Here is a 27,822-nt window from a genome sequence, read left to right as displayed (position 1 = left end):
AATGCCCAATCTTTGGAAGCAGTACTGTCCGTCAAGTATCTGGGTGTGACTATTCGAAATGATCTCAAAGGGAATGATCAGATTACAAAAGTAACAGGTAAGGCGAACTCTAGATTGCGGTTTATTGGTAGAATCCTGAAGCGATGCAGTCCTTCAACAAAAGTAATAGCTTACTATACGTTAGTTCGTCCAGTCTTGGAGTATTGTTCGTCTGTATGGGACCCTTACCAGTTGGGTCTGATTCAAGAGACTGAGTAGGTAGAGAGTGGCAAGATTCGTGACTGGTAGATTTAGCCATTGCGAGAGCATTACAAATCTCATAGAAAGTTTGAAGTGGGACACACTTGCAGATAGATGGTGCACTAAACGGAAGGGGCTGTTCACTAAATTCCGATATCTGATCTTCACCGAGGATGTAGAGCATATATTATTACCACCAACTTTCAAATCGCGCAATGATCACCATTCAAAGATAGGGGAAATAAGAGATCGTACTGAGGTGTTCAGACACTCGTTTTTCCCTCGCGAGATCTGCGAGTGGAACAGAAGGGGGGAAATATGACTTTGACGCGAATTGTGCCCTCCGCCACACACCGCTTGGTGGCTACTGAAGTATATATGTAGATGTAGATGTACTTAGGAGGTGCAAGTTTTATTTACATGTTTAATGTCTGGAATTCAGTTGTGCGTGAACATTTACTTGCTACAGAGCTAATACAATTTCTCTGAATGTAAAATTCGCTTGTAACAGTATGTTTAGTATGATATTCAAGAAACCACACAAAAACATATTATATACTGCACAAATTATTTAGTGCAATAAAATCAACAATGAAGCCACAGCATTCATCAGCAAAACACACACACGTGCGAGCGCGCGCGCACGCGCACACACACACACACACACACACACACACACACACGACCGCCAATGCCTGTGCCAGGCCCGAGGTGCTGGAGTTGGCGGTCGTGTGAAGGTGATGTGTACTTGCTTCCTTGCAAGTGTGTGTGTGTGTGTGTGTGTGTGTGTGTGTGTGTGTGTGTGTGTGTGTGTGTGTGTGCGTGTGTGAATGGTGCATATGTGTGTGTCTTTTACTGATGAAGGCTGTGGCTGAAAGCTATAAGTGAGTGTCTTTTTATCGTGCCTGTCTACAACTTGATGTGTTTTCTTTACGATAAGTAGCTATCTGTCTTTTCCTACATTGTTGATATTCCTACCTCGAGTTTCCATTGTTTGATAACTTAAATTAAAATTTTCAAATGATGTATACTTTAAATCTCAGTTTAAACATAGACATCCCAGAGACCACACCTCGTAGAATACTTTACAGAAGAGTCACCACATGAGTTAAGAGCTAACTGTCTCTATAACTAGAAAAATTCCTGTCCAGGGAGGAGATTTGACAGTGATAACTGCACAAAGAGGAAATGAGACAAGAGCCCCGTGTTGGACTAACACAGTATCCCCAACAGCAAGAGGGGTGAAATGGTTGCTAGTTTTTCATCTCCCGATTAACTGCAACAATCATATTTTTACAATTAACAATATCTACAGAGCCTTGCTCATTTAACTCTGTTTTTATTTCTTTATATTTATCCAGTGTTTGCAGTTGATAGATACACTTGGCAGTAAAAGTTCAAAACATTTGTTTTAAAGAGCCAAACTTATTACAAACTTACAGTTTGTTATAACAGTAATAATAAATCCAGTCTATACTTCAGAAACATTTAGTTTACATCTGACTTACTGTTATCTCATATATTCCAGAGTTAAATTTGTCAGGACTCCAGTTGGCAACAAACAATGGGCCCTCTATGTGTACACAGTCTTGCCAAATTTCTTTGTCCAATGTAACTTGTACTTTTTCAAGAGGTGCCAAAGAAAATGCTAATATTCTGAAATAACAAAATGCATTATAGTTATAATGTGACAACAAAATTATTAAGCATCATAATTTCTAGGTATAAATGTCTTGCCTTATATGGGTTGAAGTGTGTATCCTTTCTAATGGTTCTCTTCCTGGTAGTGTGTATAAGAGATGTTTTGGATTGGTAACCAACACAACAGGCCAGTCTCGATGCACAACATCAACAAAAGAAAACAACCCATGATCCATAACACCTAAACGATATCTGCAACATTGTAGTGAAATTATTTCAAACTTTCAGGAAAGAATCCTGACAACGAGTTAACAAAAACATGTGAAAGTAATCAAAAAGTCTACTTACTGCGATCCGTGAAGTTGCAAATAACAAGATGGACGTCAAATTATTTTTTAAAAAAAGCGGAGTGACAACTTGTAAGTGAAATAATACTATAAAGGAATGAAAATGTGGATTTTTTTTTGGTAATGATTAATACGAAATAATTCAGTCTAATTTCACTCTTTTCATTACCCACACACATATTATGAAATACATGTATTGGCACTTATGTGTAAGAATCCTCAAGTTCCTCATGAGACTAAGCAAGATTTCAGTTATCAACTTTATAGAATATTATTATTGTATCAGCTGTACAGAATATTATTACTGTTATTACTTTACACTTCTGTAGAATAACTATTTTTTTTTATCTTAGCTGCACTGCCCCAGAAGATTATGCCACAGTACAATATTGAGTGTAAGTATGCAAAGTACGCTAGCAGATTCATATAAAAGTCAGCTGGAGCACTTAGTTTACCTTATTCATATGCTGGTGCTATCTCTGTTTGTTATCCATCTAGATGACTAAGAACATCAGACATGGAGCCTCATCCAGCGTGTTCCTGTTGATCTCCAATTCTAGCACATCTTGTTGTTTTTGTTTGTATGGAATTATATTATTTCTAATCATTGTAATATTTATGTTAACCTGTCTGCTGAGAACCAGTTTTAAGCATTATTCTCCTGTGTCTGATATGGATGTGTCTGGCCTTTTTGTCAGTATATGTGCATCATCAGCAAACATCACAATTTTTAAAGATCCTCCAATGTTCCAAGTAAATCATTTGTGCAAGCCAAGAACAGGATTACACCAAGCACCAAACCAAGCATGGCACCATATTTGATGTTTCTCTACTTCGAATTCAGTTTTACTCCTGTTGTATCATTCGTTAATGTGACACGATGTTTTCTACTATTAATATATGACTCCATCCTTGCTTTTAAAACCACACCATTTTAGTCCCCCTAGTAGAATTGATGTGGGTTTTAACGGGGAGGGTAAGGAGTCATTCCAATCCCGGAAGCGGAAAGACTTACCTTACGGGGAAAAAAGGACAGGTATACACTCACATACACACACATATCCATCCGCACATACACAGACACAAGCAGACATTTGTAAAGGCAAAGAGTTTGGGCAGAGATGTCAGTCGAGGCGGAAGCAAAGAGGCACAGATGTTGTTGAAAGACAGGTGAGGTATGAGTGGCGGCAACTTGAAATTAGCGGAGGTTGAGGCCTGGCGGATAACGAGAAGAAAGGATATACTGAAGGGCAAGTTCCCATCTCCGGAGTTCTGACAGGTTGGTGTTAGTGGGAAGTATCCAGATAACTTGGACGGTGTAACACTGTGCCAAGATGTGCTGGCCATGCACCAAGGCATGTTTAGCCACAGGGTGATCCTCATTACCAAAAAACACTGTCTGCCTGTGTCCATTCATGCGAATGGACAGTTTGTTGCTGGTCATTCCCACATAGAAAGCTTCACAGTGTAGGCAGGTCAGTTGGTAAATCACGTGGGTGCTTTCACACGTGGCTCTGACTTTGATCGTGTACACTTTCCGGGTTACAGGACTGGAGTAGGTGGTAGTGGGAGGGTGCATGGGACAGGTTTTACACCGGGGGCGGTTACAAGGATAGGAGCCAGAGGGTAGGGAAGGTGGTTTGGGGATTTCATAGGGATGAACTAAGAGGTTACGAAGGTTAGGTGGACGGCGGAAAGACACTCTTGGTGGAGTGGGGAGGATTTCATGAAGGATGGATCTCATTTCAGGGCAGGATTTGAGGAAGTCGTATCCCTGCTGGAGAGCCACATTCAGAGTCTGATCCAGTCCCGGAAAGTATCCTGTCACAAGTGGGGCACTTTTGGGGTTCTTCTGTGGGAGGTTCTGGGTTTGAGGAGATGAGGAAGTGGCTCTGGTGATTTGCTTCTGTACCAGGTCGGGAGGGTAGTTGCAGGATGAGAAAGCTGTTTTCAGGTTGTTGGTGTAATGGTTCAGGGATTCCGGACTGGAGCAGATTCGTTTGCCGCGAAGACCTAGGCTGTAGGGAAGGGACCGTTTGATGTGGAATGGGTGGCAGCTGTCATAATGGAGGTACTGTTGCTTGTTGGTGGGTTTGATGTGGACGGACGTGTGGAGCTGGCCATTGGACAGGTGGAGGTCAACGTCAAGGAAAGTGGCATGGGATTTGGAGTAGGACCAGGTGAATCTGATGGAACCAAAGGAGTTGAGGTTGGACAGGAAATTCTGGAGTTGTTCTTCGCTGTGAGTCCAGATCATGAAGATGTCATCAATAAATATGTACCAAACTTTGGGTTGGCAGGCCTGGGTAACCATGAAGGCTTCCTCTAAGCGACCCATGAATAGGTTGGCATACGAGGGGGCCATCCTGGTGCCCATGGCTGTTCCCTTTAATTGTTGGTATGTCTGGCCTTCGAAAGTGAAGAAGTTGTGGGTCAGGACGAAGCTGGCTAAGGTGATGAGGAAAGAGGTTTTTGGTAGGGTGGCAGGTGATCGGCGTGAAAGGAAGTGCTCCATCGCAGCGAGGCCCTGGACGTGCGGAATATTTGTGTATAAGGAAGTGGCATCAATGGTTACAAGGATGGTTTCCGGGGGTAACAGACTGGGTAGGGATTCCAGGCGTTCGAGAAAGTGGTTGGTGTCTTTGATGAAGGATGGGAGACTGCATGTAATGGGTTGAAGGTGTTGATCTACGTAGGCAGAGATACGTTCTGTGGGGGCTTGGTAGCCAGCTACAATGGGACGGCCGGGATGATTGGGTTTGTGAATTTTAGGAAGAAGGTAGAAGGTAGGGGTGCGGGGTGTTGGTGGGGTCAGGAGGTTGATGGAGTCAGGTGAAAGGTTTTGTAGGGGGCCTGAGGTTCTGAGGATTCCTTGAAGCTCTGCCTGGACATCAGGAATGGGATTACCTTGGCAAACTTTGTATGTAGTGTCGTCTGAAAGCTGACGCAGTCCCTCAGCCACATACTCCCGATGATCAAGTACCACGGTTGTGGAACCCTTGTCCGCCGGAAGAATGACGATGGATCGGTCAGCCTTCAGATCACGGATAGCCTGGGCTTCAGCAGTGGTGATGTTGGGAGTAGGATTAAGGTTTTTCAAGAAGGATTGAGAAGCAAGGCTGGAAGTCAGAAATTCCTGGAAAGTTTGGAGAGGGTGATTTTGAGGAAGAGGAGGTGGGTCCCGCTGTGACGGAGGACGGAATTGTTCCAGGCAGGGTTCAATTTGGATAGTGTCTTGGGGAGTTGGACCATTAGGAGTAGGATTAGATCATTTTTCTTCGTGGCAAAGTGATATTTCCGGCAGAGAGTACGAGTGTAGGACAGTAAATCTTTGACAAGGGTTGTTTGGTTGAATCTGGGAGTGGGGCTGAAGGTGAGGCCTTTGGATAAGACAGAGGTTTCGGATTGGGAGAGAGATTTGGAGGAAAGTTTAACTACTGAATTAGGGTGTTGTGGTTCCAGATTGTGTTGATTGGAATTTTAAGGTTTTGGGGGGAGTGGAGCTGGAAGTGGGAGATTGAGTAGATGGGAGAGACTGGGTCTGTGTGCAATGAGAGGAGGTTGAGGTTTGCTGGAAAGGTTGTGAAGGGTGAGTGAGTTGCCTTTCCGGAGGTGGGAAACCAGGAGATTGGATAGTTTTTTTGAGGTGGAGGGTGGCATGCTGTTCTAATTTGCGATTGGTCTGTAGGAGGATGCTCTGAACAGCCGGTGTGGATGTGGGAGAGAAAAGATTGAGGACTTTTAATAAGGATAGGAGTTGACGGGTGTGTTCATTGGCTGAGTTGATGTGTGGTGAAGGATTAGGTGGGTGAGGGCAATGGATTGTTCAGTTTGGAACTGGTATAGGGACTGATGGAAAGAAGGATTACAGCCCTTTGGGGGTAATGCCAAATGTCAGACAAGCCTGAGAAAATAAAATATGGGAGTGTAATCTGGCTAGGGCGAAGGCATGTTTGCGGAGGGAATGTAAATAAAACTTAATGGGGTCGTTGTGGGGATGTTGTGAGGGTGACATGGTATTAGAAGGTGGAAAGTGTAACATGAGGCTGAAATGAAAATGAAAATAAAAATATATGGCGAGAGATAAGGTGAACTAGAAAACAACTGGAGATCTGGTGTGAAAAAAGGCAAAAAGGTGTTGGTTATAGCTGGGCTATGTTGATCCTGTGGTGAACTTGGGTTGGTAGACAAGGATGTGCACAAAGGTTATGTGGTTGTGTTGCCGCCAAAACACGTTAAAGGGTGGAGCAATTCAGGAAAATTTCAAAAAAACTGCGTGTAAATGTATTAAAAGGAGTGGTTTTGTGGTGGCAGATTGTGAAAACGATGCTAACAATTGTCTGACGAAGAAATAATGACGTTAAAACCTGTGGGAAGCGGCTGAAAAAGATCAGTGATGTGGGAAAAACGGAAATGGGAAAAAAAAAGAAAGCGAAAGTTATTGGAACTAGCCGAAATGGCTGTTTAATAGCTGAAAGGAACTGTTTGTGAACTGGAAACGGTGGATTTTGTAGCAGCAGTATTGTTGAAAGCGAATGTGGGTTTTAAGGGAGAGGGTAAGGAGTCATTCCAATCCCGGGAGCAGAAAGACTTACCCTAGAGGGAAAAAAGGACAGGTACACACTCGCGCACACACACACACATATCCATCCGCACACACACAGACACAAGCAGACATTTGTAAAGGCAAAAGCAAAGGCAAAATTTTGCAACTGCCGACAGCTTAAGAAAAACATCTGTCTCAAAATTTTCAGCCTGGCCTAAGGTATTCTTACACAGCAGGCCATAGGACAGCAGTAAGGACTCTAAATCATGAAAAGGAAGTGGACTGATGCATTAAATGCACTCCAATTACAATCTGAAAGCAGAAAACAGAAAAAGCACTGACTGCAAAGAAATTTTGTACCAATGGTGAATTGACCACTAACAAAGCAAGTTGTTGCTCCACATTTTTGTAACACATAGAGATGGAAAATCATCCTTGCAAGAGAATGCACTTTTTACTGTAAGACTTAACCAACAGAATGACCATTGCAACTCCAGATACCCCAAGGTCCTGTCCGTATCCAAATTAATGAGGTTCACTGAGGCTCCTAGATCGATTTGAAATTTGACCAGCCACCCATCCACAATCAATGTCAGAAAAATATGGTAGGGCAACATGCACGGGGTGTCAGAAACAGTCCCAGAGTCTAGTGAGAACACTGAGGCATCCAAGGACTGACTCACGGCCCATTGACTGTCACAAACAGTTACAAAATGGTCTATTACCACACACATGGCCTCCATGTGCTGGCAGTCACAGTGAACTTAATTACAAATGACAATGGGGGCAGGATAACTGGCTCGCCCAACGAATGATGGGCGAATGATGTTGAGGACCCAAAAAACACCACTGGCATAACTACATTGTGAGTGGCATGAATTCACCAAGCTCACTATGGATGAAGACAGGCCATGCCACAATGCCTCTCCAAAAGCATCATCAATGGCAGCAATACAAGGTGACTCGGAAGGAGGCGAGGCACCTTGGGTATCCCTCTGGGCACTGATGGCTGTTTACCACACTCACCTCATTCATCCACCTGCCAATTATCAGAAAGGATGTCCCTCGCCACTGCCATAATCTCATGTGATTGCGCAATTTGGGAAATGTGGGCTAAAGGAAGGTCACACAAGGTCAATGTCTTGCTCTGAAGTTCACGATTAGGAGCTAACCTGACAATTACATCCGGAATTAGTGAGCCTGCATAAGCGGTAGCACATTTGGAATGCTCAAAATGACACTTGTACCAGAGACCTTGTAAACATGTAATCCACACTGCATACGACTGCCCAGAGCACTCGGTGCTACTTAAGCCGTAACCATATGATACCACATAGGTTCAATGGCTGAAATACAGCATAAGCAACCGACAAAGCTCATCAAAGGAAATCTTCTCTGGCTAAGTGCAAGGCTTCAAATTTTGGACAACTTCAAATAAATCTACACTGCTGAATGACAACAACATGGCCCTATCAGCTGGATAGACAATACGGTTTACTTGACAGTTCAGCAAGATAATTCTCCCACATTTCCATAGGCTCTCCAAAGCTGGCAAATGGCCTCAGAGGCAGAAAGCTGGGCCACCAACCACCTCCCCCCTCCCCATGGGGCAAGGGCATGAAGCAAGTCTACATTCTGGGTAATTGTAGCCTGCATCTGCTGCTACTGCTGCTGCTTCTTCTGTAGGCACACTGTTCCTGTCAGCATTGCAGAAATGCCAGGTTGAAGGTTGGCTATCGTGAACTCTATGGGGGGGGGGGGGGGGGGGGGGGGGGGGGAAGGGGGGGCAGGGAACAGGGGCATCACACACGTAAGATTGTCCTCTATCGCCACTTTAGTATCTGCAGAAAACACGACAATGCTGCAACTTGACACCTAGGTGACAACTGGGGAACAGAACCCTGTGAATGGAACCAACTCACAGTATGAATTTAACTATGGGAAGTAGAGTGCCTATATGCACACTCAGCACCTGGCTGGCATGGATGGCCAGTGACTGAACACGACACCTCTCAGCACGAGCACCAGGCTAGGTCTGCGATGGCCTAACTCTGCAGGACCACCGGACTGCTCCACTTACTGCAACTTGACATCAGCAGGTCTACCCATATGACACAACATGTGCCCTGCATGGCAGGTGCTACTTAAGCTGTAACCGTCTGATACCACATAGGTTCAATGGCTGAAATACAGCATAAGCAACCGACAAAGCTCATCAAAGTAAATCTTCTCAGGCTAAGTGCAAGGCTTCAAATTTTGGACAACTTCAAATAAATCTACACTACTGAACGACAACAACATGGCCCTATCAGCTGGATAGACAATACGGTTTACTTGACAGTTCAGCAAGATAATTCTCCCACATTTCCGCTGTTCTACCCATGCCAGTTCATCTGCTTCTATTGAGACATCCACTGGCAGAGATTCGGAATTGTGAATCCAAGGTAAACTATTCCCACTGACTGCTGAGTAAAGTCTCCCTCAATAGTGTTACTGAGTCAGTATTATACTATACCTAATTGCTAAATTAAGTTTAAAATATTTCCTGTTGTGGCATCTGTATGCAGCCAGATCATAATACTGTATATTTTTAAATCTGTACCGAAGTACTGCACTCAAAGAGCAGTTCATGCAATTTACATTAAGGGCTCTGCCCTGAGACATCATTCCACATTTTCTGTAAATATAGCCTCCCTTATATTATGTCTACAGTAATGGGACAATAACTTTTATCAATGAAGATGCATCTGTTCAATTTCTGTGCCTTCTGAATGATATATTGTTATGCATAGCTAATCTGTAAGAATACCTCTACATTTTTCTGCTTGCTTTTGTTATATAAGAAGCTCATCTTTCTTACTTAACAGGCTTTTTATGTATTTCTGGGAAAGTTCAAATGTATTTTGTTTTCACCCATTGTGCTGTAGAAGCTGCCTTTCCATTTTTTTTCAGTGTGTATAATAATCCAAAAAAAAATTTTTTTTTTTTTGAATCGTGGCACATTTTGAGGTTAATGAAGCACTTTTAAGTCTTATGCAAATTTTCTCTTACTCCTTGCGTTGAATTTGTGAAATGGATGGAGGTTGAAAAAGTGGAATACATTATTTACAGCAAATTTCATTAAGAAAATTACCGTGTTTGTATTCTTTAGTGATATGGATTACATATAAGTACTAATATATAATCTGATATAATTTGTTGAGTACTATTTTTATGCATAATTTGTGGAAATACACTTGGTTGAATAATACATTAGGCAAAGTAATATATAGCCAGCCAGTTGCGCATGCCACAGGAAATTAGTGAGCCAGAAAACCAGAAAATGAAATGAAAAGTTCATTAGTTTTGATTACTATAACAGATGTCATAAGAATGTGGCCAACTGAAAATTTAAAAATGGAAGTTGTTTTCAAACAAGAAACCAGGAAGTGAAGCATCTGATACTGCACAAAATGTGTTTATAATCAACTAGTTTTTAGGAGAGGTCATTTTTTGCAGTAAGTATATAAATATTCATTTCATAAATACAAACAACATTTTCTGACTGCAATTCAGTATTTATTTATGCTCCAGACTTACTTCTTCTTGTAATTTAAGGGGTCTTCAGTGGATTTTTTTCTGGTGTAATGCAGTATTGATTAAATTCAAACAGCTGGGGTTCACAGCCACATAAAATTTTGTGGATGACATCATGGTCACCTCTGACAGTAAATTTCTTTATTTATGTAAAAAGCCACAATTGTTATTTCAGCTGTGTGGATATTATTAAGTGGAATACTGTAAGACTGTGCTTTAGCACATGTCAAAACCTAAAAAAATGTCCGACTTGTACACATGTCCATATGCACATACGTCAGACATTATTTTGGTTTTGACGTGTGCTAAAGCACAATTTTGCAGTATTACACTTGATAATGGCCACACATCCAAAATTACAATACTGGCTTTTATAAACAAATAAATTTACAGCCAAAGGCAGCCACAATATCATTTGCAAAAAAACACTACTTTGCTTTTAAAAATGGTACTTCACTTTTCTTCATATACAAAGGCCACTCCAAAACTTCTGCACAAAGTGCACGAGCATCTGTAACTGTGGAACTATTGAATGATACCCATGTGAAAAATGTAAGCTGTGAGGCACATTTTCAGCTACCACCATGTATATTTAGTAATAATTCTTGTTTTGAGTGAGATATTCTAATTTGAAATGGAGGGAAGAAATGACTCAAGTCAAATCTTAGCTAGTGACCAGCAATCTTATATCAAAACTGAAATTTGAAGGGATAACACCTACCAAAACTCACAACGCTCCAGGCGAAGTGTGCAGGAATAGTGTACTGGATCAAAGTATAGTGTTATAGTGGACTTCCCATAAATGCAAAGGCCACTCAAGCACTGAAGACAAACCATAGATTGAGTGGCCAGTAACTGTAACAGACAATGCTTCCACTTTTTTTTTTTTTTTTTTTGGGTGGGAGGGGGTGGGGGGGGGGGGGGGGGGAGGGGGTGCAATCAGTTTTCTGACTGGTTTGATGTGGCCCGCCACGTATTCCTCTCCTGTGCTAACCTCTTCATCTCAGAGAAGCACTTGCAACTTACATCCTCTATTATTTGCTGGATGTATTCCAATCTCTGTCTTCCTCTACAGTTTTTGCCTTATACAGCTCCCTCTAGTACCATGGAAGTCATTCCCTTATGTCTTAATAGATGTCTTATCATCCCGTCCCTTCTCCTTATCAGTGTTATCCACATATTCCTTTCCTCTCCGATTCTGCACAGAACCTCCTCATTCCTTACCTTATCAGTCCACCTAATTTTCAACATTCGTCTGTAACACCACATCTCAAATGCTTCAATTCTTTTCTGTTCTGGTTTTCCCACAGTCCATGTTTCACTACCATATAATGCTGTACTCCAGATGTACATTTTCAGAAATTTCTTTCTCATATTAAGGTCGATATTTGATATTAGTAGACTACTCTTGGGCAGGAATGCCCTTTTTGTCATTGCTAGTTTGCTTATGATGTCCTCCTTGCTCCGTCCGTCACTTCTTGTTATTTTACTGTCTAGGTAACAGAATTCCTTAACTTCATCTACTTCATGACCATTGATCCTAATATTAAGTTTCTCGCTGTTCTTGTTTCTACTTCTTCTCATTACCTTCGTCTTTCTTCGATTTACTATCAATCCATACTCTGTTCTCATTAGACTGTTCATTCTGTTCAGCAGATCGTGTGATTCTTCTTCACTTTCACTCAGGATAGCAATGTCATCAGTGAATCATATCATTGATATCCTTTCACCTTGAATTTTAATTACACTCCTGAACCTTTCTTTTATTTTCATCACTGCTTCCTTTATGCACAGATTGGACAGTAGGGGTGAAAGACTACATGCTTGTCTTACACTCTTTTTAATATGAGCACTTAGTTCTTGGTCGTCCACTCTTATTATTCCCTCTTGGCTGTTGTACATATTGTATATGACCCGTCTCTCCCTATAGCTTACCCCTGTTTTTCTCAGAATTTTGAACATCTTGCACCATTTTACATTGTCGAACGCTTTTTCCAGGTTGACAAATCCTATGAACATGTCTTGATTTTTCTTTAGTCTTGCTTCCATTATTAACCGCAATGTCAGAATTGCCTCTCTCATGACTTTACCTTTCCTAAAGCCAAACTGATCATCATCTAGCGTATCCTCAACTTTCTTTTCCATTCTTCTGTATATTATTTTTGTCAGCAACTTGGATGCATGAGCTGTTAAACTGATTGTGTAATATGTCTCGCACTTGTCGGCTCTTGCCATCATCGGCATTGTGTGGATGATGTTTTTCCAAAAGTCAGATGGTATGTCACCAGACTCATACAATCTACACACCAAAGTGAATAATAGTTTTGTTGCCACTTCCCTCAACGATTTTAGAAATTCTGGCGGAATGTTATCTATCCCTTCTGCCTTATTTGATCTTAAGTCCTCCAAAGCTCTTTTAAATTCTGATTCTAATACCAGGTCCCCCATCTCTTCTAAATCAACTTCTTTTCTTCTTCTATCACATCAAACAAATCTTCCCCCTCATAGAGGCTTTCAATGTATTCTTTCCACCTATCCACTCTTTTGTTTGCATTTAACAGTGGAATTCCCACTGCACTCTTAATGTTATCACCCTTGCTTTTAATGTCACCAAAGGCTGTTTTGACTTTCCTGTATGCTGAGTCAGTCCTACCGACAATCATTTCTTTTTCGATTTCTTCACATTTTTCATGCAGCCATTTTGTCTTAACTTACCTGCTCTTCCTATTTATTTCATTCCTCATCATTACTGACCATGTTTTGCAAGGAGACTGACAAAAAATGTGAAGAAATTACAAATGAAGCAAATGTGTGTTTGATGTTCAGAATCTTAACTGAGAAACTACAGAAAAGAAAAGTCACTGCAAAATGGCTTCCTTATCATCTGAGTGAAGAGTAAAAAGCAAATTGCACAAGAATCACACAATTGCTTCAATGCTATGAGACAGAGGAAGATCAGTTGTTAAATTGGACAGTTGCCAGGGATGAAAACAGGATCTGAGACTTTGAGCAAGAATTGAAAACATTCTGATTCTCTTCAGCCCAAAAAATGCCATCACCATCAGAGAAAGACAAGATGGTGATAACTGTGATATACAATGAGAATAGAGTGATAGCAACAGATAAAGTGTCCCAGGGCACCACTGTAACGGAATAATACTATGTGGATTTTCTGTGAAATGTTTTGCACCACAAGAAGGTCCTACACTTTCCAGTTGGAGTGCTGATTCTTCATTACCACACACAAATGCGTGTTGCTTAGGAAATATGCACAGTTTCACAGAATTATGGATGAGAAAACCTTCCCCATCCATCCTACAGTCCTGAAATGGCCCAACTAGACTTTGATTTGTTTCCAAACTCAAGAAACCACTCCAAGGGAAATTTATCAAATGACTGAAGAGGCTTCTGATGCAGTGACCAACACAATCAAAGATATCAATGAACATGCATCCTAATGGGAATAAAAGACATGCTGAAATGATGAGACGCTATTAATGAGAACATTGGAGATTACACTGAAGACCTGTAAAGTCATTTTGAGAAATAAAAAAAATAAAAAAAAAATTTAATCATAATTTTACATTGTGCAGAATTTTTGAAATGACCCTCTTTACATGAACAAAACATTGCTTACGGCTATTCACTTGCCCTTCCAAACTCTGTGTTTCCTTCCACCTTTATTGTTTTTACACTCTTGTTTCAATAGTGCATGATATGGAAACACTCACTGCATATCTGGCAAGTAGATACGATAGGAACGTGGTAGAGATAAGCTCGCTCTTGAGCTGGGCAGGGGGAGCTGCATGCTCACAGTTAAGTGAGTTGGGAAGGAGACAGAACGGGGGAAGAGGGCGAACATAGAGAGGAAAATGTGAATGGACAATGTGTAGACTGGTGGTGGTGGGGGGGGGGGGGGGCATATGGACAGAAGTGGAGGTCAGTGTGAGACAAGGTCTAGCTCAGATTGGAGTTGAGTCCTGTAAGACTGTGGGGTTGACAGATGTGTCACGAGGTGCAATTCTCCTGGCGTAAATCTCTCTCAGCCCTTGACCTGCCCCTCCACCCCCACCCTTCCCCACACCCCAAACGTCACTTCTCTACATTCTCTCTCTCTCTCTCTCTCTCTCTCTCTCTCTCTCTCTCTCTCTCTCTCTATCTCGCTCTCCCTCCCTCCCTGTTTCTAAATCATCCTTACAATCCACTCCTCCACTCCACTGTACACAGTGTGATACATACAACTCCTTAGCTGCTCCAGGGTTGACTTACTGATGCCACATTCGTATTCCATCCGCTTGCTGTGTCTCCCTTCACGTTGCCAGCCACCCTTTCCTCTCTCCGTGACACCTTTCTTCCCACTCAACCCAACACAATCTCTCACCTTAGTTGAGGTACAACGCCAGTATAATGTAGTAGCTTGGAGTTGCATAGCATGAAAATTCAAGGCTGCATGTAAGATAGTTTCTTAAGCAGAAAATGTGAGAAAAAATATTTACCTGTTTTTATGAGTAACTCCCAGGTCATAGGAACCTCTAAAATTCTGTATGTAAAATTTACTATCTTAAAAAATATCAAACTAGGTTTTGACATGGCAGGTAAGACCATTTGTTTATGAGCAACAAAATTCTTGCAGTCATTGTTCATGTGCTTGAAAGTTAAAAACAAGGATAAGTGAAACAAACAGAATTCACAAACAAGTTTCTTTTCTACACTTGTATTTAATATTTTATCATATGATTTTTGGATTGCTGTTGCTTGTTATAAACCAACTCTTGTGCTAACATAAACAAATGTATACCAGCATGGAGGTGAGTGCCACACTATAGCAACAATACATTTCACTAAATTCTTTACACTTAATGAACTATGAACAAATATTATAGTTTAAGTAGTACGAGAGGTACTACAAATATTGTACAAATGACTCCGCGCACAATATTTCTCAGTACTTTGGGATACCTACATGCGATTATCTTTCCAGTCAGCTAGTTCAAGTTCTAGAAAGCCATCATTTTGTATTGTGTACATATTTGGAACAACACCTCCCAACATATGGAAATGACCACAGAGGTATGCCACAGATTGAGGTGGTCCACCAATCAATGCTCGTGCACCTGGCGATGGTGCTAAAATGCAGGATGTTGGATAGTGACCAAACCATATCACCGCATCACTAGTAGCGGATGCTTCCTCTGCCAAACCCTGTTGCAGTGGAATGTGAAATGAGAAATATGTAAAGATATGATCAGAAAGTTTCCTGAAATTAAAAATGTAATGCCAATCTACCACTTTAAATTCTTTTCTGACTATTAATAACAAACATGCAATACATATAATATTATTTCAATACAGATGTAGCACCCCAGTTAATTTTATATGTCATTAATGTTTCCATAAACACATGAGTTTTTCAGATAGCTGTTCTGAAAGATCTTTTACTCACAATACTTGAAACGAAGAATGAAAAATGGTTCTGATCCAAAATGAAACAGTTATATGTTTAAAATGCAATTTTACAAAAAAACCACAGCTAACCTTAACATGTGATATCTCCTCGGCAGACAGCACACCGATGAAGTTGAAAGGACGTCGGGGACCAGGATCGAGGCATGCATCCATTGCAATAAATGAATATGTGTCTCCGTTGTGCCTCAGTCGGTATAAGTAAGACTTTGGGTGTGCTGGTCCTTGTACTGAATAGTTCCGATAGTAATTTCTAGCTGACTGTATGCCTGGGACATTAAAATTATCTGTAACAGACGTATATTATTTGAAATATGAAACTCATAGCTCTGAAAGAACTATACTGAGGTGACTATTTAAGTAACAGACGTAGTTGATGTATGTAACATTCTTAAGTGAAATGTGGCAAATATGTTAAGTGCTCTGAAATTAGGCCAAGATCTCTTCATTAAAATAAAATAAATAAAATAAGAAACAAAAGCATTCCACAATCAAACTCACAGGACTGCACAACGTTGACCAGACACTTTGTCATCCTCTGCCATACGAAGTCATTTTCAGGTTACCTTCCATTCAGAAAGCTGTTGCACTTAGTGCTATATTGACTTGTACATTATAGATTGCAGCGATAAGTCGTCCGTTTTAAATTTTATTGTGCAGATCTAGATTTCGGCTAGAGGCTAGCTGAAATCTAGATCTGCTCAATAAAATTTAAAAAGGACCACTGATTGCTCCAATCTATAATTCACAAGTGAAGTAATTTTGATGCAATATTGGGGGAGGGGGGAGGCAGGAGGGGCAAGGGGGGGCTTTCTCAGCAAATGTTGGCTTTTTAGACCTCAGAGCCACTAGTTCTCATTCAAGCAGCTCCTCAATCAGGATCACAAAGCTGAGTAGACCCTGTTCCAGTCCTCCCATCAAGGAAAAATGCCTGGCATTACCAGGAATCAAACTTGGGTCCTCTGTATGGTTGTACATCACACTGACTAATCAAGTATGAGGCAGACCTTTATACAGCACATACGCTTAAAAATAGTAGTAATAATTCATGGCGTGAACTACTTTGCAATTTTATTATACTTCTAGTGGGCCAAAATCAAGATAGGAAAATGTACACAAGACGGACATCCATCATGATTTAGTTGGCGAAGCATTAGTAAATTGCATTTGGGCATGAATAGTTCACTAAAACTACACTACTTCCCCACGAATTAAAAACAAATATGAAGAAGCCAGTGTATATGGAGATAGCAAAAAGAATGGTTAAAAATAAGAAGTTTCTCTGAATGAGAGAAAGATATAAACCAGTGGGGCATGAAACTAAACACCACTATACAGGAGCAGTGAATTTATTCTGATTCCAAATTAGACAACACTGGCAAATGGCTGAGTCACGCTGCTGGTTCACAGTGATTTTGTGACAGTGAAATCTTCTCAATAAACGGCTAAGATTACGACTGAGGAGGAATCAGTTAATTCGGCCACTAATGTTATTCATATTTGTCTAAAGAAAACTGAAAAGGAAAATACAGAAAATGTCGCTTTCGGCTAGAAGGAAGCTGAGTCACTTCAACTTGGTTCGAGAACTCTTACTCACACCTGCTGATTGGCGAAAGTATTTACAAATGGATGAGAATAAGTACATTACATTGCTCCAAACTGCCACCCCTAATCATCAGGGCAAAGGATACAAATACAAGATAAGCCATTACCCTACTTGAGAGACAGACTGCCACATTTTGGTAGATCACACATGAATGTACCTATGATGAACCGAAATTCCCTACAGGTATTTCACCTCAGGTTTTTATTAGATAATTCCTGACATCTGCCAATTGATTCTGTGTTGTTTACAACACCACATAAATGTAGGCATATATCGAAAAACCTGCAATAAAACTTTAAATTATTTAAATATTAAAAAAGGTTTGCAAGAAATTATTAAAAAATCATAAACAATGTATATAAAATGTTCTTGCTTCTCACAATTATTCCTTTCAATCATTATTGTTGTTAACTGAACTGACAGAAATGTAAATTGCTGCCACAACTGTTTTCTCATTTATAGTTGACAGAGCAGTAATGGTATGCTCAGTAACTGTGCATTGCTTAAGTTAAGAGTTTGTGTCACTAAAGCTGTTTGCCAACAGAATCATGTAGTAATTTTTGTTTATCCACATACGGTGTGGGGATGGAGATAGGTTGTTTTATTCCTCTGGCTATTTTTCTGACACTTGGTATGCTTACACTTGAGGTTATTTGAAAGTTGTTGACCTGTACAAGAAGGAATGGGTGTTGACTATGCTCACCAGATGATCATCGAATGGGTCAATCTCTGAAAACAAGAATAAAAGTAAAATATCACCCATAATAAAGTGTGTTTCAAAAAATTCATCCAGTTTCATAAGACTACATAATTTACATTAACAAGGATAGAAATTTGGAGTAAATTTTAACTTACGACCACAACTAAAAGCTTACATCGGCAGCAGTTGTTAAGTTGCCTTCCATTTTACTGCCATTAGAGATCTACATGGTGCAGCTGGATCCCTATTTCTTAGCCCAATGTGCACTGAAGTGGGACAATGACAACAGCACAAGAAAATGAGAGTTGCATTCTCCATGTCAACAAGTGCAATTCAGTTACAACTGTGTGCTGCGATTTTTCCTCCTGAGATCAAAGTATTTGACGGCAGCAACAGTAGTTTATAGACACTGGTTGCTTTTATACGAGGAATTTTACAGGTTTCCCAAATATGCTTGTTCAAGAAACAGAGCACATTCAATGAAGTTTTAGTCATCGTGCCAGCCGAGAGAGCCATCCCTCACATGTCTATCTGGTGTGTTTTCAGGAAATGTTTTTATTTCCAACCATACAAGATTCAACAGCTACAAGTCCTTCATGATGGTGATAAAAATAAGTGCAGTTTTGCACATGCATTCTGGGTGTGGAGATAGGACATAACAATTGCCTTTCATTTTTGGTGTTCACTGATATGGCTATGTTTCATTAAAGAGGAAAAGTGAACAGCCACAAACTAAACTCAGACTATGGGGAACGCAACACCCATATATCATAGTTGAGCACGAGAGAGACTTTCCATAGCTTCGTGTGTTTAGAGCCATTTTCTGAGAAAATATTTATGGCCTTTTCTTTTGTGGAGAAGAAACAGTTACATGAATAGCATACCAAGTAAAGTTGTAGATCTGGCTTCTTCCACAATGGCAAGATGATGCAAAAAATTTCATTTTTCAACACGATTATGTACCATCGCACTGATACCTGCATGAAAACACATCTTAACAATTACGTCCTTCAGTGCTGGATCAGCTATAAGAGGCCTAAAGACCTCTTACTCCAAAATAGGCCTCTAAGACTGTCTGATATGATGGCAAGGTTTTTCTTTTAAGAATTCACCTACGTGCCTCCCCTTCTGACAATCTTGGGTGGACTGCAATGGAATATAACAACAGCACTGAATGCAGTAACTTCACACTTGTACAAGTAAGGGACAAGTTTTACTACACTATCTGGATGACTGTTATGCTCATTGAGTGTTTGTGGAAGATTAATCAAAACATTGATCCTAAATGAAAAAAAGTATTCCAAAGATTATACGTGCATGCATTTAAAAGATGTACCTTCACAAAACTGGAAGGGTCCTTTATAAGTAGAAACTCTGTAGTCCTGTGCATAAGTTAAAATCCACACCAAGTTTCTATTTTCATTCTTGTGCAATACATGCTCTTAGGAAAACTAATGAATCTTTTTGAAATGCCAGGTATATAAAATGTCTTCATTATTAATAGGCAGGCAGCTGTACTGTTACTTTAGGAGAAAGTAATTTAACAACTGAACACACTAGCGATCTAGCAGCCCTTAATTCACTGTGTGTTGGGAAACTCAGATGGATTTGTGAGGCTTGGTAATGTGGATTTTGGATGTACAAAAAAATCCAATTGGATCAGACATGCTATGCCACTCCATCCAAGTTTCCGTACACACAGTGAGTACTGTCTCAGTTTTAGGCCATTTGGGCTTGCTTGTGTAGAAAGAATGCAAAGAACACTATATAGATGCTACAGACATAAATGATGAGCATTAAGACAGAGGGCAAGAAAGCTAACTGAATAATAACACACATACTTGAAACCAAAGTGGAAATGTAACTACGCAAGCAGATGTGAGTTTAAGCAATAAGTAATAAAATGGTTTCCATAAATTACAGAAAAATCACAAAAACTGCAACAGCTTAGGAAAACATTTGGCAATAGGTTTTATTGTGATAGAGCTGCAGAAACCTATCACATGAAAATCAGTGCTACTGTGATAAATTTGTGTTCTCTGTACACGGCAGATATCTGCAATTTGGAAGATCATGCAGAGTGAGGGAAGGCAGTCTGACTTGATTTGGATTGAATTTTCTGGATGGTGTGTGATGGTAGTGGACTGCAAATAAGAGAGTGATCAGACTGCATTGGCGAAATGTTTAAACATTCATTCTCAGTCTGAAGACACATTTGGTGCAGTTCTCCTCACTAGCCTATCCTGTGCAAGCTTCTACATCTGTACATAACTACTGCAACCAAATCCAGAAGAACCTGTTTAGTGCTGTGAAGCATTGGTCTTCTTTTACAGTTTTTGTCCCCCACATTTCCCTATATTACCAAATTAACTATTTTTCTATTCCTCACAGTGTGCCCCAGCAACCTACAATTTTTTTTAGTCCAGTTGCCACAAAAAAAGCTTTAGCTTCACTGGCAGAAATATTGTCACAGGCAGATTTTACAGTTTTTATTTCTTCTCTCTGAACTTGCCTTGTGCAAAAGGTTTGCCAATAGTATGTATGTAAGGTGGCAACCACATGTGAAGTTTCATCTGCTCAGTTCAGGAGCATGCTGAACAACATACCAACTGAAGTGAGATTTTATCTTGTAAAGTGATGGCAGGTATGCTTTGATTTGAGAAGAAGCCAGTACCAATCATCATCCATTAGTCAGGATGATAATGCCTGCAGAAGAGGCAGTGTCTGTGAGTTGCATTGTATGTCCCAATGGATGCAGACCTTCATATACCTCTGCACAGAACTGTGGCTACACATATCTAGATTGATGACACACTTTATGTATATGGTCATCCTTATGCTAATGGAACAAGTGGTGACCTTGTCCCGGAAGATGATGAAAATTGCAAGTACAGGACTCATTTAAGACTGCATTAAATACTGCACCACATTGCTGACAACTAACCAAGACACAATCATACAGAGTATCTTGACAGATACGATAGGCTTGATGAAAGATTGAGTAATAGAACCCAGTATGTTATATAGGATGGCAAATGTTGGAACAGAAATAAAAGTATCACTGAGTGTGTGTAAAAGAAGCACAATAGGAATTCCACTGCTCTCAATATACAGGGTGAGCACCAAGTCTTGCCCTGATTATAAAAATTTATAACAGAATAACCGTTTGACATAATAATTTACATTTTATGCCGTTACAAGGGTTAGTGTTATTAGTTTTTTAAGACCTCTTACATTAGTAAACCTCAACATGTGCTGCCTTGGTAGCTCAGAGAAAGTCGAGGCGGTATTCCAGTTCCTGCCAGGTGTTTCGTAACATGTGTTCTGTCACAGTACCCACAGCAGCTTGTATCCTAGCCTTCAGTTCGTCGACATCAGCAACTAGTGTGATGAAGACTCTGTGCTTGATACAGTCCAGAAAAAAAGTCAAGGGGCATAATGTCTGGAGAGCGGGGTGGCCAGAGTGTTGGACCGTTCCTTCCAATCCACCGATCTGGACATTACTCCCCTCTCCAGACATTACGTCCCTTGACTCTTTTTCTGGGGCTATATCAAGGACAAAGTCTTCACCACACCAGTTGCTGACATCGACAAACTGAAGGCTAGGATACAAGCTGCTGTGGATACTGTGACAGAACAAATGTTATGAAACACCTAGCAGGAACTGGAATACCGCCTCTACATTCTCGGAGCTACCAAGGGAGCACATGTTGAGGTTTACTAACATAAGTGTTCTTTAAAAAAGTAGTAACACTATTCATGTAATGGCATCAAATGTAAATTATTATTTCAAACGGTTATTCTGTAATAAATTGTTATAATCAGGGCAATACTTAGTGCTCACCGTGTATATAAATGTTGTATCAGATAAAATCAGCAGCACTACAAGACTATTCACTGACCATATTGTTATTTGCAGGAAAGTATCATTGTCATACGACTGTATGGAAATGCAGAAAGTCTTTGACCAAAATTTCCACTCTGTGTAATGATTGGTAGTTGTCTTTATATGTGGATAAATGCAAGACAATACAGTAAGAGAAAGAACCCTGACAGTACAGACTTAAATTTGTCAGAAGAGTGCAGTGTATCTGTAAAGAAAACTGCATACAAGCCACTAGTGCGACCAAGACATTATCAAGTAAGCACAATAATAGACATTGAACAAATTGAGAGATGCGCAACAAAGATCTTAAAATGGTGGTATAGCCCCTATGAAAGAGTGAGAGAAATGTACGGGGAACATAAATGTGAACCCTTGGAAGAAAGATGGCTTGATTCTCACAAACCCTGTTGGATAAGTACTTGGACTTGACACAGACTGTATGCTCTTTCTGTTGTCATCACTGTATATCTTAGCTACGGGATGGTGAGAATAAGATAAGAGAGATTAGGGCATGTACAGAAGCACACTGTATTGGCACCAGCTGATGTTACCATGGAAACATAGTAGCTGCTGCAACATTACTGTTGACCACTGTGGTGCCACTACTCAGATGGCGCTGATCCTCAAGCACACATTCTGATGGGAACATGCCAGACTTTGCCATATAACCCAGTCCAAAGCCAGACTAAGCCAGTTTTGTTTTAGGGTTCAAGAACAACTAAGATCACACCAACCCATGTCAGAACCTTAGAACACTAATACAGAAAAGGAGCCCAACTGATGGAAGGAAAGAGCGCTAAGAACAAGGAATTCCTCATGGAGAAAAGCCCACAAAATATGCCATAAAGAAAATGGAGGTCTCAAACTAAAGATTAAATGTCTTTTGTCACATTGCTATACTGCATAAAAAGTGAAATGCAATCGACAGCCTGTGTGTCATTTGCTAAAATGGGCGATAACTCAGACGGCAAACATATATTAGATTATAAGTGGTAAAAAAGGGCATTCAGTCAGGAAATGGTGAACCATCAAAGACTGATAACAATGAGCACAAAATGGTGGGTATCACCACTTAACAAATGGTGATGGCTAAAATGACAGTGTCGAATACGCAACCTAGCTAAAATGATCTCCTCGTGGCGAGAGGGCCAAGAGGTGGTTGGCCAGGTCGCTGGAGAGGTATAAATCTCTGGAGTTTGTTCCCATGAAGGGTAGAGCAGTGGTGTTGCCAAAGTGACACCACCTGCTGACAGACGGCAACATGGAGACCATTGGAAGAAATGGAAGAACTAACAGGCTGAGGCAGGAGGACTGCAGCCTTGGCAGCAGCGTCAGCATCCTCGTTTCTTGTCAGACCAACATGAGCAGGAACTCATATAAACATTACAGTGGCTCTCTCAAGAGTGAGCTAGTGGAAGGTTTCTTGGACCTGTTGCTCTAAGGGATGGATGGTGTACAGCACACAGAGACTCTGAAGGGCATTAAGAGAATCAGAGCAGATGACACATTTGAAAAGCCTGTGTCGCTGGATGTACTGGGTGGCCTTGTAGAAGGTGAAGAGCTCTGCTGTAAATACTGAGCAGTGTTCTGGAAGCCAATACCGCAAATCATCAGTGCCAATGAAACACCCAACACCATGGTCAGTCTGAGAATCATCAGTGTACACAAATGTGCTACTGCTAAGTTCTGTGCGAAGATCGAGAGTAGTTTCCTTAGGAGGTGAATGAAGTCCAAGGTGAACACGGGCCACTGACGCATGAAGCCAAGATGGTGAAAGGTTCACACTCATTGGTAAAGTGGCAGGTAGTGTGAAGTTAAGCTGCCGGAACAAGAGCCGAAGGCAACTCCTGGAGGTAGCACAGAAGAGGGACGCAGTCCATACTGGCGGTCCAAGGAATCATTGAAGACAGAGGCGTAGGATGGGTGGCCAGGTATGGCAGACAAACGGCATGAGTATACACTGAGGATAACATCACACCAGTATGACAACAGTAGTTCAGCAGCTTCTGCATAGAGACTCTCAACTGGGCTACTGTAAAACGCACCAGTTTCGAAACGAATGCCACGGTGGCGGATTGTATTTAGATGGCATAAGGAGGACAGACACACAGATGCATAAATGAAACACAGCATAGTCCAGTTTCGAACGGCCAAGGGATCGGTACAATCAGAGGTGGGTGGTGCAATCTGTTCCCCAGGAAGTACTGCTTAGGACACGTGGGACACTGAGGGCCCGGGTCCAGCAGGCAGCCACGTAAGACACATTCGAGAACCAAATATTTGAATAGTCCCACAATAATCTGTGCGAATAGCTAAATTAATTAGTGCAGCATATTCTTTTTCCTCTAGAGGATTGCTTAGTGGTTTTAGATTAAAGTGTTGTACATAAAGAACAAAACCCATTCTTTCTCAAATTCCATGGATACTGTTAAGTATCTGATAGGTCATTATACAAATGATTGGTTTTGGTTTGTCTCTATTAAATGTGTTGCCTGCCTGCTGTATTCTCATTAGCTAGGCCTGCTTAAGATCAGCTGTCAACACAATGTCTTGGATCCCCACATAATTTTGAGCACTGCCAACAAACCAATCTAACATGTAAATAGCAGCACCTACCCTATTCTTAAGTTTTACTTAATTACAATTGGCTTCTTACATACATTTAAATACACAAATTTCATTTTTATCTTCTTATTTGTAACCTATACAGCTGATATTAATAACTAGTCATTTTCAAGGGAATTAAATAGCAGCTTAGCCTTTATGAACTACATGGAGCAATTTCTGACAAATCGAACATCAACCAGTGGCAGAATACCACCTCACTATTAAGGCAAGAAAAGAAATGTGTAAGGTAAACAGTGAACAACTACAGTTCAGAGTCTAGCAATGGAAAAATAAGTGTTAAACCATACCACTTTGTTAGGAACTGTTCTCATATCATGAGAAAGAAGCTAAAAAACAACTCTAAAATGTGACATCATATACTGACTCTCTGATGACTACTACACCAAATGCAAAGTGATGGTCACAAAAACATACGTGCACCAAGACCGAAGGAACATCATAAGCCAGATAACTGCTTATTAAAACTGGTTAAGTTCATTGTGCTGAGAAGCAGCATGCAGCAAACACAGATAGGCAAGGAATTCAATACGAGTAGATACGCTATTTAGGCATCTGGAACTAAGAGTCAAATGATATAGAAATCTATAAACCAACCATGATTGCCTCTGATATCTAACCACACCGTCTTTTCGTTTATTTTAGTTTCATCTAAAACATTTTTGTATACCATCCATTCCTTTACATACTGGCGTGATCCCATGTTGTCTTCCGATTTGGCATCTGTTAGATCACCTTCAACAAAAATCATTCGTAAAAGTCTAGATACGAAGCGTAGTCCCAACTACATGTCGCCATTAACTATACAAACCTGATGCCAATACAAGTGATGGCCTAATGGCATCAACTGTAATATCACAAAACTCTTTAAATTCCGTGACCCGCGTCTCATCGTGGAAAATACTAATGTGTATGTCTGACACCTGTAATCGTTCAAGTCATTGACCTTCTCAGTTAAAATTAAGAAAGTAAATTACTTTCCCATATTAACGTTCCTAATACAGACCTGCAAAAACCACATCAAATTTTCGGACGAGTTCCCTATTATTACAGTGTCAGTATCCGTGCCACCTCTTTCCTTGTCTTTCAGCCGCCTGGACTTGAATGAGAATTTGTTGTTTTCGAGAACTTGGTCAATATCTACAGTTATGACACTAACAAGATTAGAAAGGAATATAGAAAAAATTAGGACCATTACAACTGCCACTAAAGCTTTCCGTAACACGGGCATGTTTCCTTGTGAGTTCTGAGTTTCCTACGTATTCTATGTTTTATTTACAACAGTACACACAGAAACTGAAACAATCTCCGTCACCACCAGGTTGACCAACATCTGTATAGTGTATACGAATGATACCGAGCATGTCCGCAGTCTTAATGTTGTCATCCTGCAAGTAGTTGTTTTGTTTCATTTATCGTAGGTAGCTTCTATGAAATTATGCTTGGCTTAAAATATCTTGAATTTCGTGGTAGTGATATGATATTGTGTCTAAGTGTTTGCTAATGTGTCAGTAATTAATCTGTCAATACTTGTATCATTATTTAAAATTATCAGTACAAATCTCACAACCACGACTTCAATACTTCTGAAGCCTTACACGCCTTTACATGTTGGTTAACCTGAGTTTTTGTAGCATTTAACGAGTTGGCGCGATTATGGGTGAAAACAAGTGTGATTTTTCTCACGCAGTATTCGTAAACAATCCGATTCAGTTCCGGTCTTACGTCCATAAATATGTGGAAGTGGAAACCATAGAAGGCGACTTACATAAAGGAACACTGTATACCATTGATCCTGTTTCCGAGAGGTATGATAACTCCAGTTACTTTTCGTTGTAATTATTATCTATGTTGAAAGTAATCTCAGTTTTATTTCCTTCAGCGTTGTTCTCGTAAATAAAAATGAAGACAAACTGAGTATGGATATCATAATGGGACATGCTGTGAAGTCTTTGCAAATAAAAAAAAGTTGTGAGGAAGCACCAGTTGACGTGTTCTTAAAGAAGGATGAAGAAATGCCATCAGGTGAAATCGAGCGACGTAAGGGAAGATTGGCGGGTTGGTTAGCAAAGAACAGGACACCAGTCGAAGAAGACGGCCAGATTTTACGAATTGGGAGTGTTGTAGAAATACACCCACCGTACGGAGTGGATAACTGTTTAAGCAGTAATGAAATTATATTGGACCGCATACAGAAACTGATGTTATCTATGCCAGATAATTACGATCTGGGAACATGAACGCTCTTTTTAGTATGAACAGCGAAACAGGTGTAAAAGATGAGATGTTGTCATTAAATTATTTTTACTGTAGACTGTGAAAGAGATTTTAAAATATGTGTTTATTCAATGTTCTAATGTCTCAAGTTTTGAAGTAACTTCACTGGGATGCATTACTTGTAGCCCCAGTGTGGTTCTTGATATTACTGTACGCATGCTATTAGAAAACTCTGAATATGCTCAGCCATTGTAACTTGTTGGAAATTACTCTTTGGTTAATACTCATAGTGAATACACACAATTTGGATTGTGCAAGGTTAGCATGTTGATTGCCATATGCGTAGTGATGAATGTTTCATTGGCAAGCCACTGCACCTAGTGTAAGGTCTGCTGGCAGCATTGTGGCAGTCGACTTGTGAAGTTAATTTGCTGTAGAGCTTCTTGTTACTGTAGATATTGAACTATTAAATATTTATTATGTGTTTCCTCTTACTACTTGTGTGTCCTTGTGGGTTGACGATAATTTAATAACTGTACCTCCTTTTTCCTTGATTGTTGACTAACTTTCAAAGTAAAAAGAATATACTGTTGGTTGTTCAAAATGTATCAGATTTGGTTATGCTATTGTGGTACACATAATTTTCTTTTGTAGAGCAAATGTTCTGTATGATGAAATAGAAGTTGCTGTTTTCTAGCAAATGGCTTTGTTTTACCCTATATCTTATCAGATAGATTGGTGCGCAACTGCTAAGAGTATACTTTACATCTCACGTGTGCTTGTAGCAGTTTGACTGACTTGATTAATATCATCATCACCACCATCATTTAAGACTGATTATGACTTTCAGCGTTCAGTCTGGAGCATAGCCCCCCTTATAAAATTCCTCCATGATCCCCTATTCAGTGCTAACATTGGTGCCTCTTCTGATGTTAAACCTATTACTTCAAAATCATTCTTAACCAAATCCAGGTA

At 40.3% G+C, this 27,822-nt stretch overlaps 2 protein-coding genes across 2 annotated transcripts in view; one reads left to right on the top strand and one right to left on the bottom strand.

The window, feature by feature from the left end:
- Window positions 1–25,945, bottom strand: part of LOC124620369 (transmembrane protein 62-like) — a 71,200-nt gene extending 45,255 nt beyond the window's left edge. Inside the window, exons 1-7 of the mRNA XM_047147039.1 lie at window positions 25,637–25,945; window positions 25,442–25,553; window positions 25,228–25,365; window positions 15,886–16,100; window positions 15,314–15,552; window positions 1,978–2,133; window positions 1,749–1,896 (exon numbers count right to left, since the gene is read on the bottom strand). Of these exons, the coding sequence (XP_047002995.1) occupies window positions 1,749–1,896; window positions 1,978–2,133; window positions 15,314–15,552; window positions 15,886–16,100; window positions 25,228–25,365; window positions 25,442–25,553; window positions 25,637–25,861 (1,233 nt within the window). The 5' untranslated portion in view covers window positions 25,862–25,945. The remainder of the gene's footprint in view (window positions 1–1,748; window positions 1,897–1,977; window positions 2,134–15,313; window positions 15,553–15,885; window positions 16,101–25,227; window positions 25,366–25,441; window positions 25,554–25,636) is intronic.
- Window positions 25,946–26,053: 108 nt separating this feature from the next.
- LOC124620368 (gem-associated protein 6-like) lies at window positions 26,054–27,341 on the top strand. The gene is made up of 2 exons (XM_047147038.1): window positions 26,054–26,438; window positions 26,513–27,341. The coding sequence occupies exons 1-2, from the start codon at window positions 26,287–26,289 to the stop codon at window positions 26,868–26,870; spliced, it is 510 nt and encodes a 169-aa protein (XP_047002994.1). The 5' UTR covers window positions 26,054–26,286; the 3' UTR covers window positions 26,871–27,341.
- The last annotated feature ends 481 nt before the right edge of the window (window positions 27,342–27,822 follow it).

Source organism: Schistocerca americana, chromosome 6, assembly GCF_021461395.2.
Source record: "Schistocerca americana isolate TAMUIC-IGC-003095 chromosome 6, iqSchAmer2.1, whole genome shotgun sequence".
Taxonomy (NCBI): domain Eukaryota; kingdom Metazoa; phylum Arthropoda; class Insecta; order Orthoptera; family Acrididae; genus Schistocerca; species Schistocerca americana.
The sequence above is the reverse complement of the archived record's forward strand: the minus strand, read 5'-3'. Positions and strand labels throughout refer to the sequence as shown.